The sequence below is a fragment of the Triticum aestivum genome, chromosome 7B (assembly GCF_018294505.1).
Source record: "Triticum aestivum cultivar Chinese Spring chromosome 7B, IWGSC CS RefSeq v2.1, whole genome shotgun sequence".
NCBI classification, from domain to species: Eukaryota; Viridiplantae; Streptophyta; class Magnoliopsida; order Poales; family Poaceae; genus Triticum; species Triticum aestivum.
In genome coordinates, this window is record NC_057813.1 from 609,632,934 (window position 1) to 609,649,822 (window position 16,889).

A 16,889-nucleotide genomic window follows, 5' to 3' on the forward strand; every position below is an offset into this window, starting at 1 on the left:
ACGGCATAATTGAAAGCTCTCATTTCAGTCGCTCGCCTAAGAAAAGGTACCAGGTTGCTCCGTGATGATGATAGATTGAACGTACGGCGCTTGCTTGCAAGACTGCTACTGAAAAAGGGTCAGAGGTAAGCCCTAGCTAGCTGCCCCACTCTTCCCTATCAGCAAGCCTGTAGTTTTTAAGATCATCTCGCTAATCGGGGTTGGAAAGTAAGGAAAGTCAAGCCCGATGATTCTGTGGGAAGGGACTGATTTCGAATTCCTTTTTCCTTCCTTTTACGTCTACTCTATGTTAGAACATTTATGTGAATGCTATTTCGATCTAAGTGGTCCTATTCTCTGTCCCGTGCTAGGAAGCATTACTCCTCTTTTCATTCCAAGCAAGAGTCTCATAGGGAAGGAGATCCTGCACAGACCAATCCCAATCAGGAAGTTGTTAGTAGTGAACGGTTCTAAAATGGGTATTGTATCCCAAATAGTGTTTCCTTAACGGCATAACAAAATCAAATTGATTTACGGCTAATCAGCCATGGATGCTTTAGCGAGTGAACTAGGTTTTTATTTGAGAGCGAACTAGGTATTTAGTGGTATTCCTTCTCGAGCTTCTATTTCTTCCGTTAAGGGAGATTCGGGAAAAGATGGAGATTCTATTCCTCTTCCTTATTCTTCCTAAATAGAACCCCCCAACCTAGGTACGGAAGTAAAATAAATCCTTGTTTGTACATCGCTGAACTTACATACCCGGGCCCGGCCCAGCTGCGCCAGGGAAAAGAATAGAAGAAGCATCTGACTCTTTCATGCATACTCCATTTGGCTCGGGGTGGTGGTGGTGGGGGGGGGGGGGGGGGGATATAGCTCAGTTGGTAGAGCTCCGCTCTTGCAATTGGGTCGTTGCGATTACGGGTTGGCTGTCTAATTGTCCAGGCGGTAATGATAGCAAGTAAGCATGTGTAAGTATGAAACATTAAGAGAATCAGCTCACCCAAAACAAAATACTACTACGAGTTTTTACTTTTTATAATTAATACATATATGTAGAAATGGACTACAAGGTATTAGATTTGGCAATTAATACATGTAAGAATAAATAATTTATTTGTTGTGCAATTATTCTCTTAAACTGGCACATACTTATCATTTGCTCATGTAGATATGTATCATGATAGCTGAACTGATCATAACTTGTTTGACCAATGCAGTGTTCATCACTTCATCAAAATAATGAAGTGGTACGTCACGATCCGGCAGTGGTACGAGAACTTATTCTTAAATGTGGCGGACTTCCTAAAGTAATCGTTGCTATAGCTGTTTTGTTGAGTACCAAGACAATCAGTTGGATGGAAACTGCGAAAATTCTCAATGATAAATTTATGAAACATTTAGAGGCCAACCCGGAGTTTGATGGACTAGAGAAACTATTCAGTTGGATGCGTTCCAGCTTCTATACAGGCCCAGATATTCTCAAGCCATGTATTTTCTACCTGCCAATCTTTCCTGGAAACTACATTATTCGTCGGAGGCGACTAATAAGGCGGTGGATTGCAGAGGGTTACTCCAAGGACATCAATGAAAGATCAGCAGAGGAGGAAGGAGAGAATTTATTCTCCATGCTCCTTGATCTGAGCATAGTCCAGCAAGTACCACAGTCAGTCAGCATTGTATTCAATGACAGTAAGATGGTCTTGTGCCAGGTCAACAGTTTTATCCATGAGTACATTATCTCACGGCAAATGGAAGAGAACCATGTATTTGTGCTGGGGGGTAGTAGTACCCTGACAACTGAACGCACAGGGCGTCATCTTGTCATATTGGAGTCTTGGGACAGAGACAAAGATGTATTTCAGCGCATTGATTTCTCACGGCTGCGGTCGATGACTGTGTTTGGAAAGTGGGAATCATTCTTCTCGCTCACAATGTTTGGAAAGTCGATTCAGGTTCTTGATCTGGAGGGTGTATCTGGTTTGAAGGATGAAGATCTTTTTAAGATAGTGAAGCGGCTGCGCAGCCTCAAGTTTCTCTCCTTTCGAGGATGCAGTGACATCCACCATCTACCAAGTTCGTTAGGTGATCTGAGGCATCTGCAGACTTTGGATGCCAGATACACCTCCATAGTGTCACTGCCTGCAAGCATCACCAAGTTACAGATGCTGCAGTATATCCGTGTCGGCACCAGGTCATCCAGCAGGTTGCCAGAGCCCCGCAGACGTCGTTGTGTATTTGGTGTTGTGGTGCCTAGAGGGATTGGAAAATTGACAGCGGTGCACACGCTCGGTGTTGTCAATGTCAGCGCTTCAGGAGGGAAGGCCATTGTGGAAGAACTCAAGAAGCTCACCCAGTTGCGCAAGCTCGGGGTGTCCGGCATCAACAGGAAGAACGGGAAACGGTTCATCTCTGCAATCTCAGGTCATGTCCATCTAGAATCCTTGTCAGTGTGGCTCGAAAAAAATAACGAAAGCTGCCTGGATGACGTCCTCTTGCCTTGGGAGAACCTTCGGAGCGTGAAACTGTATGGGCTTGGAAAAATGTTGCCAGCACCAGGGAGGCATCTTAGCTGGGTCAAGCTCAGGAAGTTGGAATTGGAGATGGCCATTTTAACAGAAGACAGCATGAGATTCCTAAGCTCGCTACCACAACTATGCATTCTTCGTATCAAGCTGCTTCATAACCACGAGCTCCATTTCCGTGTTATGGTGCCTGGAGAAGAGGAAGATTCTTATAAAAAGGTCAAGGTCCTCCAGATTGGTTGCGGTTTGAGCAACAGCAGATTAGATGTGACTTTCGGTTCAAAAGCAATGAGAAAACTTGAGCTGCTCAAGATTGACTGCTTCAGTGGGTCACCGGTATACAAGTTCACTGGCCTAGGGAATCTAGGAGAACTGAAGCAAGTCTTACTACCTGGCAATTCCCACGCCCAAGCACTAAAAGAGCAACTTGAGAGCCAGTTTGCCGAGCATCCAAACTTAGTGAAACCTGTTGTGAAGCTGGAAGAACCACCACTCTCGTCCTGAAGTATCATCGTCTCTGTTTTTTCTTTTTTTCCTAAGTGTTTTTCTATCTACCACTGCTAACTCTACCCAGTCCTTGCAATCCTTACTTGGTTTGTGTAACTGTCATGTGGGGGGCGACCCACATCAGGGGCCAGCCCAAGTGCAAGTTTAAATACTACGCAGTACGAATTGGAGATGGTAAGGTTTCGTCCCGTAGAAGGTTTTCCCTGCTATTTCCAAGTTTGTACAAGTTTGCTTCTAATTCCATTAGTATGGCTTAGCCTCCAAGTTGTAATTATTTATATGCTATTTATAGCACTTCTAGTCGTGGAACAAAGCAAACAGAAATCTATCAATCTACTCTCTTCGTTCCTTTATATAAGGTGTACTTGTTTTTTTGATAAAATCCATAATATAAGATGCATTTCTTCTAAATCCTTCTAATTCCCTTTTTAGCCCTTCAGCAAAAGGAAAGTATCTTTCTCCTGACTGCATGTACCTCTCTTTGTTGCAAAATAAGGAAAGAATCTCTCTCTAAATTGCATGTATCTCTTACTTTCCTGCACTTACTGATTTACTTGCCACTAATCAATAAATTTGCCAAGGGTAATTATGTCCTAACACCTCTATATTTATACGCCTTGGTTACTGTGCCAAAAATAATACATCTTACATAAAGGAAGGGAGAAAGTATTTATTAATGGGTTATATGGTACGTAACGAAATCAAGAATAAATTATGCTCCCTCTCCCATTAAGGAAACGATTGTACTTAGCCGGCTGATCCGATCGAAGCATCGGTTGCGTGCGGTGCTGTCGGATCGTGCGTGATCCAGCGGTCCTCCGTTCCTCACGCGTGTTACCACCCCCATGGACCGAGTAAATTGAAAAATTGCGTGGTGCCGGTATGTAGATCGCCAGCCGTCGCTTCAAATCTCAAGATTCATGTGCCCAAAACTGGTATAACTAGTTGTCTTTCACCTATTCCATACATCCGTTGACATAAAGTCACACTAGTAGAATGCCCATGCGTTGCCACGGGCATTTAAAAAATTAAAAATCTTACTGGCTCATCATAATCATTTTCTATTGAAAAAGTATCTAAGTTTTATGGATATATGATATTTCTCATTGCAATTAATGTCACTAAATTTCTCGATTCGTCAACCATGGGTAAGTGCAAAAGTAAATGAATCTAAGTTGAGTGAAATAAGGGAGGATCAAATGAAGGAACAAATGAATCGTGCACATGCCTTAATCACTTCTTCTCCACCTGAAAATGAAACCCAATACGTTGTTGCTGCAAAATTGCATTGTTCCACGGAAACCGATCAGCCTGCTCACTCGCATCGAGGAACCCCATTTGGCCATTTGTTTCGCCGACAGCCTCAACATCACCCCTGATATCTCTCCGCCAGCTCCGTCACGAAGTATGTCCACCATATTTCGGTGCATCTTACATTACTCCTCAAGTAACTTAAGTACTATTGTTGAAGCATGCACTAGTATGCGTCGGCGCTATACAAACGGTTTTTAACTCTTTTCCGCGACGACATTTGGAACCGTCGCCAAGTGAGTGTGGGCAATAGGGGGTCCTACCCACACGACTCAGAAACCGTCGGGGATAGGGAGCCAAGATGCATATACAGTACTCCTACTCGTTTGTGCTCACATTGCCGTCGCAGTCGGTATTCCGTGGTGCTACGTTTATGATGCGCGGTCCATCACAAATGGTTCACTATTATAGAACGTGTATGATAAGCATACAATCACACACATTCGCTTTTCCCAAACCGTATGCGATAACTAATTAAGAAGATTAGCTAATCATCGTAAGAGTGTCGGATTGGATTACAAAACGTCGGATCATCGTAACATCGTCGTAGACGACAACTATCACACACGTTATTCTATGGTGCAACGTTTACGATGCATACTTTATCAGAAACAGTTCATGGTTGCGAATCGTGTACGATAAGGCAACTATCACAAACATTTAGTTTGCCTGCACCGTTTGTGATATTGTCTGACATCGCACAGGCTTTGCAAACGACAACTATGTGCATGCTTGCACACGTTTTCTCTCTGTGAATCATATCGAATTATGGTGTACATTGCAAATGTTTGTGTTTTACCAACCGTGTGTGCCGTAACGAACTGGAGAGCGTAATTTCACCGTGATTTAATTGTTGCTATTTCAAACTGTACCGGATTTGAATTTGAACTTGAAAATGTATGTTATAGCTTTATTCATATTCATCAGGTTCAAACAACCAATGCGTTATTCGATTCATAGGTACATATGTACAAGAATTATGTAAGAACCAAGTAAAAAATGATGAACCACAGTTGTATACTTGTACTATTAAAGACGGTAAAGAAATAGACGAAATACATTCTGGTTGCTGAATAAGGTGAAGCGGAATGTCCATATTGTGCCCTCCTCCATGCAGAAGGCACGCACAACTCTAGTTCAACCCCTTTTGATGGCCGACCGCCCATCCTTCACGGTCTTCATGAAAACATCTAGATAATCATTGTGTTCCGGTAGAAATACTTTAACCTTTGCATGCCCACCAATCATGTAGTTTGAGAGGTAATCTTGAGTAAACTGCTTTGGGAACCACTGCAAAGGAAAAAGATTCAGACATTGTCATATAACACAACTCATTATGGGCAGTAAAAAGAAGGCTGCAGAATTCTTACTTACCATCCTGCAGTTCGCTGTTGTATTGGATAAAGTGTAAAAAAATAGTTTAATTGCCATCTTTTGACCCATTTTACTAACAATCTTTATCAGCTTCCTCACTTGATGCTGGTTCACCGATATCTCATTCCCCATACGCAGAAAGGGCCGAAGCGCGGATCTTTACCAATGACATATGTACCTAAAAGCACCAAGTTAATATTAGAAGCTAAACAACAATTGCACAATGATGTAGTACAACACTCTTTTATAATATCTTATAACATCCAATATACTCACATATTAGATGAATTAACATTTTATATTACACTACAAAAAAAAGACACATCCGTGACATATTGGGCCGAACAAAAAAAAATTCTGTCATACTTATAACACTTCTATGATGATAATTGTGAGAAAACCCGGTATCATCATAGATGTGGTGGGCTCCTACTTCTATGACAAAAATCATGACATAAAATGGGTTTTTCATCCTGGGCGGGCCGGAGACGCGGCTGCATGACATTCTTTGGGCCATCCATGATGGAAAAAACCGTGGTAGAAGCGAGGGCGAGGAAAATGTCGGGGAGTTCCCGGTTATGGTGGGTGGTCGGGGGCTGAGCAATGCGCATTTCTCTCGTACACGTATGCGCGTGGGTGAGAGGCGTTGGGCTCTAACTGAAGCCGAGCGAGGCGTCGCCTAACTGAACCCGATCGATTACACTGCAGACTATGCGTTACTGAACCCGAGCGACCGAGTGATTCTTTCGCTACTACTGCTAACTGAAGCCGATCGATGCTGCCTCTGGATGAATAGTGAGCGTTGCTGGGGGGGGGGGTTGGATGAACAACTCCTGATGGGGTTTGGATGAACAGGACCCCGTGGTGTTGCCGCTGGATGAACAGGACCCCGATCGATCGAACCGGTTGGGCATGGATGAACAGGACCCCGTGGAGGGCTGGATGAACAGGACCCCGTGGAGGGAAGGTTAAACAGTAGCCGGTGGAGGGTTGGTTGAACAGTAGCCAGTGGAGGGCTGGATGAACAGCAGCCCGTGGAGGGGTGGTTGAACAGGACCCCATGGAGAGTGTTGGTTGAACAGTAGCTGGTGGAGGAGCGCGCGGTGGAGGCTAGATGAACATGAGCCCATGGACGAACAGTCACAGGTGGAGGCTAGAGGAGGTCGACGGTGGATGACCAGTAGCCTGTGGAGGAGGTTGATGGTGGAGATGAACAGTATCCCGTGGAGTCCCCTTTTGCGGTACGCCACACCCCTCCCGATGAACAAGACCCCCGTTTCGACCTAGCGCTCCAACACAAGTCTGTTTCCTCCGTTTTACGGTACGCCACACCCCTCTCGATCAACAGGACCCCGTTTCGACCGTAGGAGGTTCAATAGAAGTCCGTTTCCTCCATTTTGCGGTACGCCAGACCTTTCTCGATGAACAGGATCCCGTTTCGACCATGGCCGGTCGAACACAAGGCCGTTTGATACATCCATTTTGCATCATGCTTTTATATCAATATTTATTGCATTATGGGCTGTTATTACACATTATATCTCAATACTTATGGCTATTCTCTCTTATTTTACAAGCTTTACCATGAAGAGGGGGAATGCCGGCAGCTGGAATTCTGGCTGGAAAAGGAGCAAACATTGGAAACCCATTCTGCACTGCTCCAAAAATCCTGAAACTCCACGAAACTTATTTTTGGAATTAATAAGAATTATTGAGCGAAAGAAACACCTCAGGGGGCCCACACCTTGGCCAGGAGGGTGTGTGTGTGTGTGGGGGGGGGGGGGGGGGCGCCCACCCCTACTGGGCGCGCCCCTGTCTCCTGGGCCCCCTGGTGGCCCTCTGGTGTCCATCTTCTGTTATATGAAGGCTTTTACCCTGGAAAAAATCGCGGGCAAGCTTATGGGATGAAACTCCGCCGCCACGAGGCGGAACCTTGGCAGAACCAATCTAGAGCTCCGACAGAGCTGTTCTGCCGGGGACACTTCCCTCCGGGAGGGGGAAATCATCACCATCGTCATCACCAACGATCCTCTCATCGGGAGGGGGTCAATCTCCATCAACATCTTCACCAGCACCATCTCCTCTCAAAACCCTAGTTCGTCTCTCGTATCCAATCTTGTATCCAAACCACAAATTGGTACTTGTGGGTTGCTAGTAGTGTTGATTACTCCTTGTAGTTGATGCTAATTGGTTTACTTGGTGGAAGATCATATGTTCAGATCCTTAATGCATATTATTACTCCTCTGATTATGAACATGAATATGCTTTGTGAGTAGTTACGTTTGTTCCTGAGGACATGGGTGAAGTCTTGATATTAGTAGTCATGTGAATTTGGTATTCGTTGGATATTTTGATAAAATGTATGTTGTCTTTCCTCTAGTGGTGTTATGTAAACGTCGACTACATGCACTACCAAAAAAATACACTTCTGTGATGATACGTGTTTGTCACAGTAGGTCGCGTTTTTTGTCATGCATGTACATCCATGAAGATTTTATGACAGAATCAAGATAGTCATACCTGTGCTGTCGTAGAAGTGTTCCATGACATTACCAAAATTATCATCACGGAAGTGTCCACTTCCATGATGATAAATCGCGCATCACAGAAGTGCTTTTGTCAAGGGTGACCGACACATGACATCCACCGTAACAGAACGCCGTTATGCTATCGGGTCGGGTTTTGGATCCGATAACCCGTTAACAGCCCTGACCAATGGGAAATTTCCACGTGTAAAATTCTTATTGGCCGGACGAAACACGTGTCAGCTCATCAGTGGGTCAGATAGGCGCCTATGATATGTCGACACGTGCCACGGCCCACCACTGGCCCATTTAGCTTACAAAGCTGGCACGTTTGACTTGGTCAAAAGTTAATGGGCTGGCCCATGAAAAGCCTGTTAACAGTCTCTTCGCAAATAGCCCATTTTACGGCCCGTTAGGCCCTAAAGGAAATCGACCCAACAACGTCATGTGGGCCGTCGAATATAACACCAGCACATTTCACTTTCGGCCCATGTATGGCCCACGACGTCTTTCAGCCCATATGAGGCCTTTGTATCTTTCGGCCCTTTACAGGACCACGGTGACTCTAGCCCATAATGAACAGTAATTTTCTTTATACCCGTTAACGGCCCGTGATTTACATGGGCCATTTCCAGCCCGTGTTAGCTTTCGGCCTATTGACGGCCCATACATTCTTGGGCTCCTTTTCGGCCCTTGATTACTTCCGGCCCGTTACTGGCCTGTTCCCCTAATGGGCCAAATTCGGCCCATGGCAAGAGTTGGCCCGTTACTGGCCTGTTCCCCTAATGGGCCAAATTCGGCCCATGGCAAGAGTCGGCCCGTTACTGGCCTGTTACCCTAATGGGCCAAATTCGGCCCATGGCAAGAGTCCGCCCGTTTTTGGCCTGTTAACCTGTTGCGCCGTTTCCAGCCCGTCCTATATTCTGGCCCATTAACGACCCATTATGCCTGTGACAGAATTAAGCCTTTGCTGTCCTATGGCCTGTTAACGGCCCGTTACCCTGCTGGGCCGATACCAATTACGCCCGATTACAGCCCATGTAGACCCATTTATCCGACGACCCGAGGCCCACCGATTACAGGCCCATTTATCGACGGCCCATAGGAGACCGATGGATCCTATGCCCCGTATATGGCCCATGGTAGTTGCGGCCACTAGCAAACCAGGGAAAAAGAAGACTAAGAAATAAATAAGGCCGAAACTAATGCTAGGCTATTAAGGCGATTGCACAGATTGCATCCACTCGGCATCAAAGATCGCCACCAGTGAAAATATAGGGAACACCCTACACTATACAAAAATGGCTTGCTGTTTTCTTCAGCCGGTGGCTGCACGTTAAGAATAAATTTTGTATCGCACCAAAACAAATTACAACTATATAACAAAAGGAAGGTTGGCATAAAACTAATAGTCTAGCAGATAAATGCACCACCAAAAGTTTAGAAGCTCAGTTCATTTGACCTGACTATTACGTTTTCATGTTGTATTGTCTGATGGAGCACCATAACCCTCGCCTTCATTTCCCCTAGGCTCCTGAACAACATAGCAAATGTCCGATAGTCTGGTTTCAAAACCATGCATATCTTGACGACATTGAGCAATGTTTCTCCTTGTTTCACAAAGGGTCTCTATTAGGGAATGGACTTGTGTCTGGAGCGCAGATACAACATTGCTTTGAGCTTGAATATCTTGATCATGAGGCAGTTTGGATGATATTGCCTTAACAACCAACCCAGTATTATGCAGGAACGTGCTTTTGGCACTGTTAGTGGACAGGTACCGACCCACTGCAACAAGAGCTGACATTGCGGTTATAGTTGCCTCGCCACCTTCAGAAGGTGGCGGTTCCACCATTATTTCCATAGCTCGCTGAAAAGTTGAGGTTTTACATTAGTAGTACCAGAACAGAAGATATTAAGGAGGCAGCAAAACCAAACAAAGTAGCTTTGGTCTATATACAGAACTTATTCCGGTGAACCCATGTAAAATATTAGTTGTATTTTATTGCAAAGTACATAATAAAACCAGCTTCCAAACATGTGACCATGTACCATCGCTAATGTATTGTCTATTTCTTCACATTGTATTGAGGGCTAAGGATAAAGAGATGAAGTTTATAATATAGTAAGCATAGTATGACATCATTCATATAACAAAACAACTGAGAACAGACAAACATGCAATTGTAATGTTGTGGGCAAGTCCAGCACGGAACTAGATTACGGGTCAAGATCAAAGGAACATCACTCCTCTCTTTTAAACCTTGTAAGGTGCAATGATATGCTAAGACAATTGTGTATAAAATTGAAAAGAGTAATAGACATTGGCTGCAAACCATGCAGTTCAAGGCACAAGTCAGAGTAAGTAGTAGTTAAAAGGCATGAGGATTAAGGACTTACAACAGCGGCTTTGACTGGTGTAGTCATGCCCTTCTTCTTGCTGGTGTGACAGTCCTTGAAGATTTCCACAACATTTGGTTCAGGTACTTTTTGGTCCTTGCGGGCTTTCCTCTGCATTTCGAACAAGTCAATATAGATCTGATAATATGGTACAACGAAAAGAGTGAAACATCAGCTAATTACAAGAGCCTCGTAGTGTGCAATATAGCTACGAGATCCTGTCGTCTGTTGGAATTTCACTTTCGTATGGTTGGCCTTGTTCTTTGAACAGTTCACCTACAAGAAGATAGATTTGTGTGGCACATGCGAAAATAGGACTTCAACATGTGATCTGATAACATATATATAATGTACCTGATACTTCGGATCAGACTAGTGTTTAACAAGGCCCCTCCAGTCTTCATCCGATATATTTTCCACTGGAGATGTTTGGGAAAGTTCATGGTTAGCCTTGCCTTCAAAGTGAGTTTTCCTCAAGTTATACCGATACTATCGCAGAGTAGACTTGAAAACATGGGTGCAAGCTTGTCTGGTTGCATCATCTTGGCTATCCAACTTGAACCTCATCTATTGAAAATTATGGGAGTCTCATTATCAGCAACCTAGAAAGTATGGGACAGAGCAAGACGATATTACTAGTTTCCATACATAACCATACTTACTGATAAATGGTCGAGGAAGGTGTTGAACTGGGTTTCGTCTTTGTCATTCCTGTACTGAATCCATGTTGGGAGGATACGTACATGACACCTAACGACAACCGCTGCCTCTGATACTAACTTGGCTAACTCTGTAGCATCACGTGGCCTTTTTAAACCTGCCTCAAAACGGATCTCCATTCTTCCTCCTCTAGATTTACTTAACCTATCGAGCATTATCCCTGATGTTTGTTTCCTCTTGCGCCTAGGTGCTAGTCCAACAACGAACATAGGAAGTGTTAGTGTACATCAAACTGTGAGACTACATATAAAGAAGCATGCAACTATAACTTGACTCCAGCAACTACCTTCTTGCTGTTGAAGCTCACAAGGTTCATCTGATATTGCCAACTCGTCTTGTGTCAAGAGTGCTTGGGAAGTAGTGTCAGGTGGCAAGGGAGCTTGGGAACGTGCTGCTAGCTCAGTTGATGCACGAGTAAGTCATGTAGCTGGTAGTACTGTGGTAGGTGTTGCAAGAACTATGGTTGTCTCTGCTTGTTTGGTGGCAGCTATTTGTTTCTGTTTGGCTTTTTTTGCAACTCGTGTAACATGGGATGCCGTGTTTGTAGAATTTTCCGCTGGACTTTGACCTTCTATTGCACCATCAGTACCAGCAGAATCTGCAGGATTCATCCGCTTCTCACTCCCTGCCAGTCTGTGTTTCTTCCTATTTCTCTGTGCCATGTTTAGTCAAGCCGACAAGAAAAACGAATAACAATTTAGTTCTTCAGAACAAATTGATGCGTGATGCGGACAAACTGAACTTTGATGTTAGACAACCACATGATAGGAGGATGTAATATGTATGAAAGACAGGACGGAAGAGATAACCAGAACTATGATGTGTAAACTAAGAAGAAGACATTTCACCAAATTAGAAGCAATGCAATGGAAGGTAGACACCATATGAAAGATGCTAGAAATATCGCTCTGCCAATTTAACAGTGTCTCATCATAAATGGCGTTTAAACAAATGTGAAGCAGTACAAGAAATAAATCATATGCAAGATGCAAACAACATCACACAACCATGTTAGAGGTCTCTCGTCATTAGTGCCATTGCATATTCACAGCATTTCATATTCACAGCTTATGATGTGTAAACTAAGGAGAAGGCATTTCAACAAATTAGAAGCAATGAAAGCTAGACACCATATGAAAGATGCAACGAATATCACTCTACCAAGTTAAAACTGTCTCGTCATAAGTGCCATTTCAACAAATTAGTAGTACAAGCTATAAAAGAATGTGAGATGTAACCTATATCACACTCCGAAGTCAAACGTGTCTTATGATAAGTGATTGTTGCAGGTTACACAACAGTAGTAATTTGATGTAAGAACATGGTGTGATAGACAGATATTGTATGTTCTAGAAACAGGAACACGTGTCTTATTCAAGTATAATGTGTAAAGTAAGCAGATGGAATTCAACAAAATTAGAAGCAATACAAGCTAGACATCACACATAACATGCAACCACATATAACAGTGCCAAGTTAGAGGGAGCACCGGTGATGCTGCACTAGGGGAGACGTGCTCATCATAAACACAGCTTTGTTGAGTGTCTATGCATGTGTTGTCTTGGAAATCATCTTGGGGGTGTGGAGGAGTAGAAACTGTAGAGGCCCTCCGTTCGGAAGGAGCACCTTTATCCGCTGCCTTGCTAACTTCCTTCCGCTTTATTGATTTTGAATTGTCAAGTAAAACTGACAAGAAAAAGCAATAAAATTCTCTCTTCAGAACTCATTCATTCATGATACTAACAATCACTACTTTGATGTAAGGCAAACACATGATACCAGGATGGAATATGTACGAAAAACAGGACGCATGGCATGTTCACAACTGTTTGTGTAAACTAAGCAGAAACCATTCCAGCAAATAAGAAGCAATGCAAGCTAGACACCACATGAAAGATGCAACCAATATGACTCTGCCAAGTTAAAAGCGTCCCATCATAAATGGAATTTCAACAAATTAGAAGCAGCGCATGCTATAAATCATATGAAAGATGCAACTAATATCGCACTGCATATACTAAAGGTGTCTCGTCATGTTGATTGATGCGGGATACAAAAAAACAATAGTTTTATGTAAGGACATGCTTAATAGACAGATGTACTATGTACTAAATACAGGAAGGCATGTCACATTAACAGGTATAATGTATAAGCTAAGCAGACTAGCACATGCAGTTTAACCAGATTGGAAGAATTACAATCTAGACACCATATGCAACATGCAACCACATATCACGCTGCCAAGTTAGAGCAAGCACCTGCGATGCTAGTGTAGGGGAAATGCTGTAATCAACTACAGAGCTACGTTCACTATCTTCATCTAGCATTTCTGTTTCTTGAGAATCATGTCGGGAGGCTGACGCTGCATTCTTTAAATGAGGAGTAGTCCCCTTGCCTGCCTGCCTCGTCATAAGTGATTGATGAGGGATACACACGAACATTAGTTTGATGTAAGAACATGGTTAATACACAGATGTACTAGTATGTACCAAAAACAGAAAGGCATGTCATATTCAAAGGTATAATGTGTAAGCTAAGCAGATGCAATTTAACCAAATTGGAAGCAATACAAGCTAGACATCCGGCTGGAGTGGTGAGCATGATCATCTAGGACCTGAGATCCTGGTGGGAGGCGGGCTGCTTCGCCACCATCACAGCTTTTTAGTTGGCTTCCAGATGATTCCTATCTTTGCTGGTCTTGTCACTGGCTCGGCCAGTGCCCTAACTAGCTATTTGTCTTCTGGTGCTCACGGGATGGTGGTTCAAGTAAAAAAATGTCTTTCCTTATCTTACCCACTTCGGCCTTTCGAATACAAGCTAGACACCATATGGAACATGCAATCACATATGACACCGCGAAGTTAAATCAAGCACCTGGGATGGTGGTTCATTGCGAGCGAGGTCATCAACTCCAGAGCTACGTTTACCGTCTCCATCTGCTGACACTGCACCCTTTATAGCGTTGTAACGTGTCGTGCATACCCGCGAAGAAAGCTGGTGCGACTTCTCTCTTCTCTTTGCTGCTTCTCTTTCGGCAGACTCTGAAATACCCTTGCATAAAAACACAATAGTGAGAGTATGGGTGAAGTGTGTGTAGAACTAGTGCACTGTAAAAGTAGCAGATAGCAGGTGGCTGAAAAATAAATGACAGGAGACATATGATAGCTCTACAACATTGCATGGCAAACAAAATTAGATTCTACTATGTATGATTTTGTAATATATGAGCACAGGAAATGCAGGTACTCCTCCAGCACACCACCACATGTGGTCATATCTAAGATATCAGTCGACTGAAAATAAATAGGTCAGTCGATTTTTTTAATGAACGGTACGATCTATAAGGAACGGGCAGATGGCCTTCGTCTACCTCCCGCCAGTCACTGTTGACGATCTTTCTCGAACCGCCAGCGACCACCGGCCCAGACCCCTGCCTCCGCCGCCCCGCCCTCCCATCGACCTCACACCACCGCCGTGCTTGGCAGCGCCCCCAGGCCATCCCTTTAATCCCGGCCGACCTCCAGATCGGGCGCCAGTAGCTCTAGGCCGCACACGCCCCTAAGATAAACACCAAGGCGCTGCTTCCCCGGTGTAATAGGCGTACTAGCGCCTGTTACGCCGGGGAATGCTTCCGTTAATTGGGAATCAACTGGCCAGAAATTGAAATTCAGGGGGGCGACGGACCTCTAGCTAAGGTGAAATAGTATATGAGGAGAAACCTTGTGCATCGCGAGTTACTAGGAACATCTAGTATCAAGAAGAAGCGGTCAACTAGTGTCTTCTGTGGGATGAATACCGTGCAAGCAGAGACATAAGATTTGCACGAATAAGGGAAGAGGAGTACCTTTTTCGGTTGCTGGTGTGGTCACCTCCACATGTCGCGCCAATCTTGTTCTTTTTACCGGGGAAACCGATGTTCTCGAGGTGCAGGCTTGGACGAACCCATGGCCAAATTGTTGACTGTGTTGCCGTGGCCGTATGTCGGCGGAGGGGAAGCAGATCCGAGGCGGCGAAGGACGGCGTAGCAGGAACATCTCCGGTGCGGTGGAGGGTGGCGAAGTTGGAGCGGCAACGGTGAGGCACAGGACGGCATGGTTGAACTGGCTCGGGTATGGACGGCTCGGCCTTGGCTTCAACTACTAGCCGTGGAGGGCGTTGCGGTTGAGGTTGCGGTGGACGACGACGTCGGGTATCGCTCCGGCGTGATGGAGGAGGGCGGCGGTTGATGGGTGGGATGGGGTGGCGGACGGAGGACGCCGGGGTTTCGCGGCTGGTGGAGAGGTAGTTTTGGCGCCCACAGAGTACGAATGGGGAATTGGACGGGTGGGGGGGGACCATGTTTCGGTCTGGGACGCGCTTGTTTTTGGCTTTTTTGAACAGAAGATGAGACACGCTTGTTTGAAATTTGGGGAAAGTACAAACTTTGCCCCCCTCTTAAATTTCGGACCTACTGCGGGTCGGGGGTAGGATGGTAATCCCAGGTGTCCCAAATAGTGGGCGGGAGCGATTTCGGCCGCGCGCATGTGTGCTTAGGCGGCCATTGTGTATGAATGTTTTTCGGAGGCGGTTGCGTGGCGTCTAGATGAAGCTACAAACTACCCCGGTTTAGACCTTTGGACGTCGGGCCGGTAGGTTTCACGGGTCGGAGTTATTAGAAAAGTAATTTCCTTGTACTACCAAACATTGGTCTCACGCGGTTTCGGGCGAGTAGAGGCTCTTTTGGCGCTTCGTTCAAAATTTTGAAACACAAGCATTCACGTTTAGAGTACTCTTGAACTATGAGGATTGACCTAAATAGACAACGTTATATTTGACCTTGTATGTTTGAAAACCTCATTAAATTATCCGCTTCTTTTTGAAATTTTGACACTTGAAAATCCTATAACTACGATTATTTTGGAATGGAGGAGCTAAATTTGAATCTATTTTGTACACGACTACATATGCTATTATGTAGAAAATCGGAGCAAAGATTGGTGCCCCCATAATTTAGGTATGGTTTACAAATGCCATGATATCAAATTCAAATAATTGAATGGACTTCATGTTGAATTCGATTTTTTTAAACCACCTTAAGTTGAATTCAAATGTATGCTAGTTCATAGGTAGCTATTTATAATGTCCATTGTATAACTTTCGTATGTATAATGTGCTTTACACACACAACATGAACTATACTCATGTTTATATTCGATTGCTAAAGCGATGCATTGTCTGGAGTTCGAAATACTAACTATGTGGATCAATTGTGTCGAATAATAACATAGACATGCTCAAATTCGATAGAATCTAGATGTCTGATAGATCAATGACCGCTCCTTGTGCGAATTGCAAATATCATGATCCCATCCTAATATTTGGATACAATTTATATCTTTAATCAATGTGTAGAGTAGTCTTTTACGTGTAGTTTCACTCTCCATCGGTGGTCTCTCACACATGCTCACACACTCTCTCCCGAGGTGTCTTTCTCGCACACATGCTCTAGATATAACCCTCCCTCCCTCTCGTAACCATTTACAACTGTTTTCACTAACCTTTATCACAAGA

The 16,889-nt window shown here is 44.3% G+C and overlaps 1 protein-coding gene across 1 annotated transcript in view; it reads left to right on the plus strand.

Annotated features, from left to right (window-relative positions):
- LOC123161022 (uncharacterized) overlaps positions 1-3,330 on the plus strand; it is a 40,798-nt gene extending 37,468 nt beyond the window's left edge. The window contains exon 7 of the mRNA XM_044578875.1: positions 1,197-3,330. Within this exon, the coding sequence (XP_044434810.1) occupies positions 1,197-3,005 (1,809 nt within the window). The 3' untranslated portion in view covers positions 3,006-3,330. The remainder of the gene's footprint in view (positions 1-1,196) is intronic.
- The last annotated feature ends 13,559 nt before the right edge of the window (positions 3,331-16,889 follow it).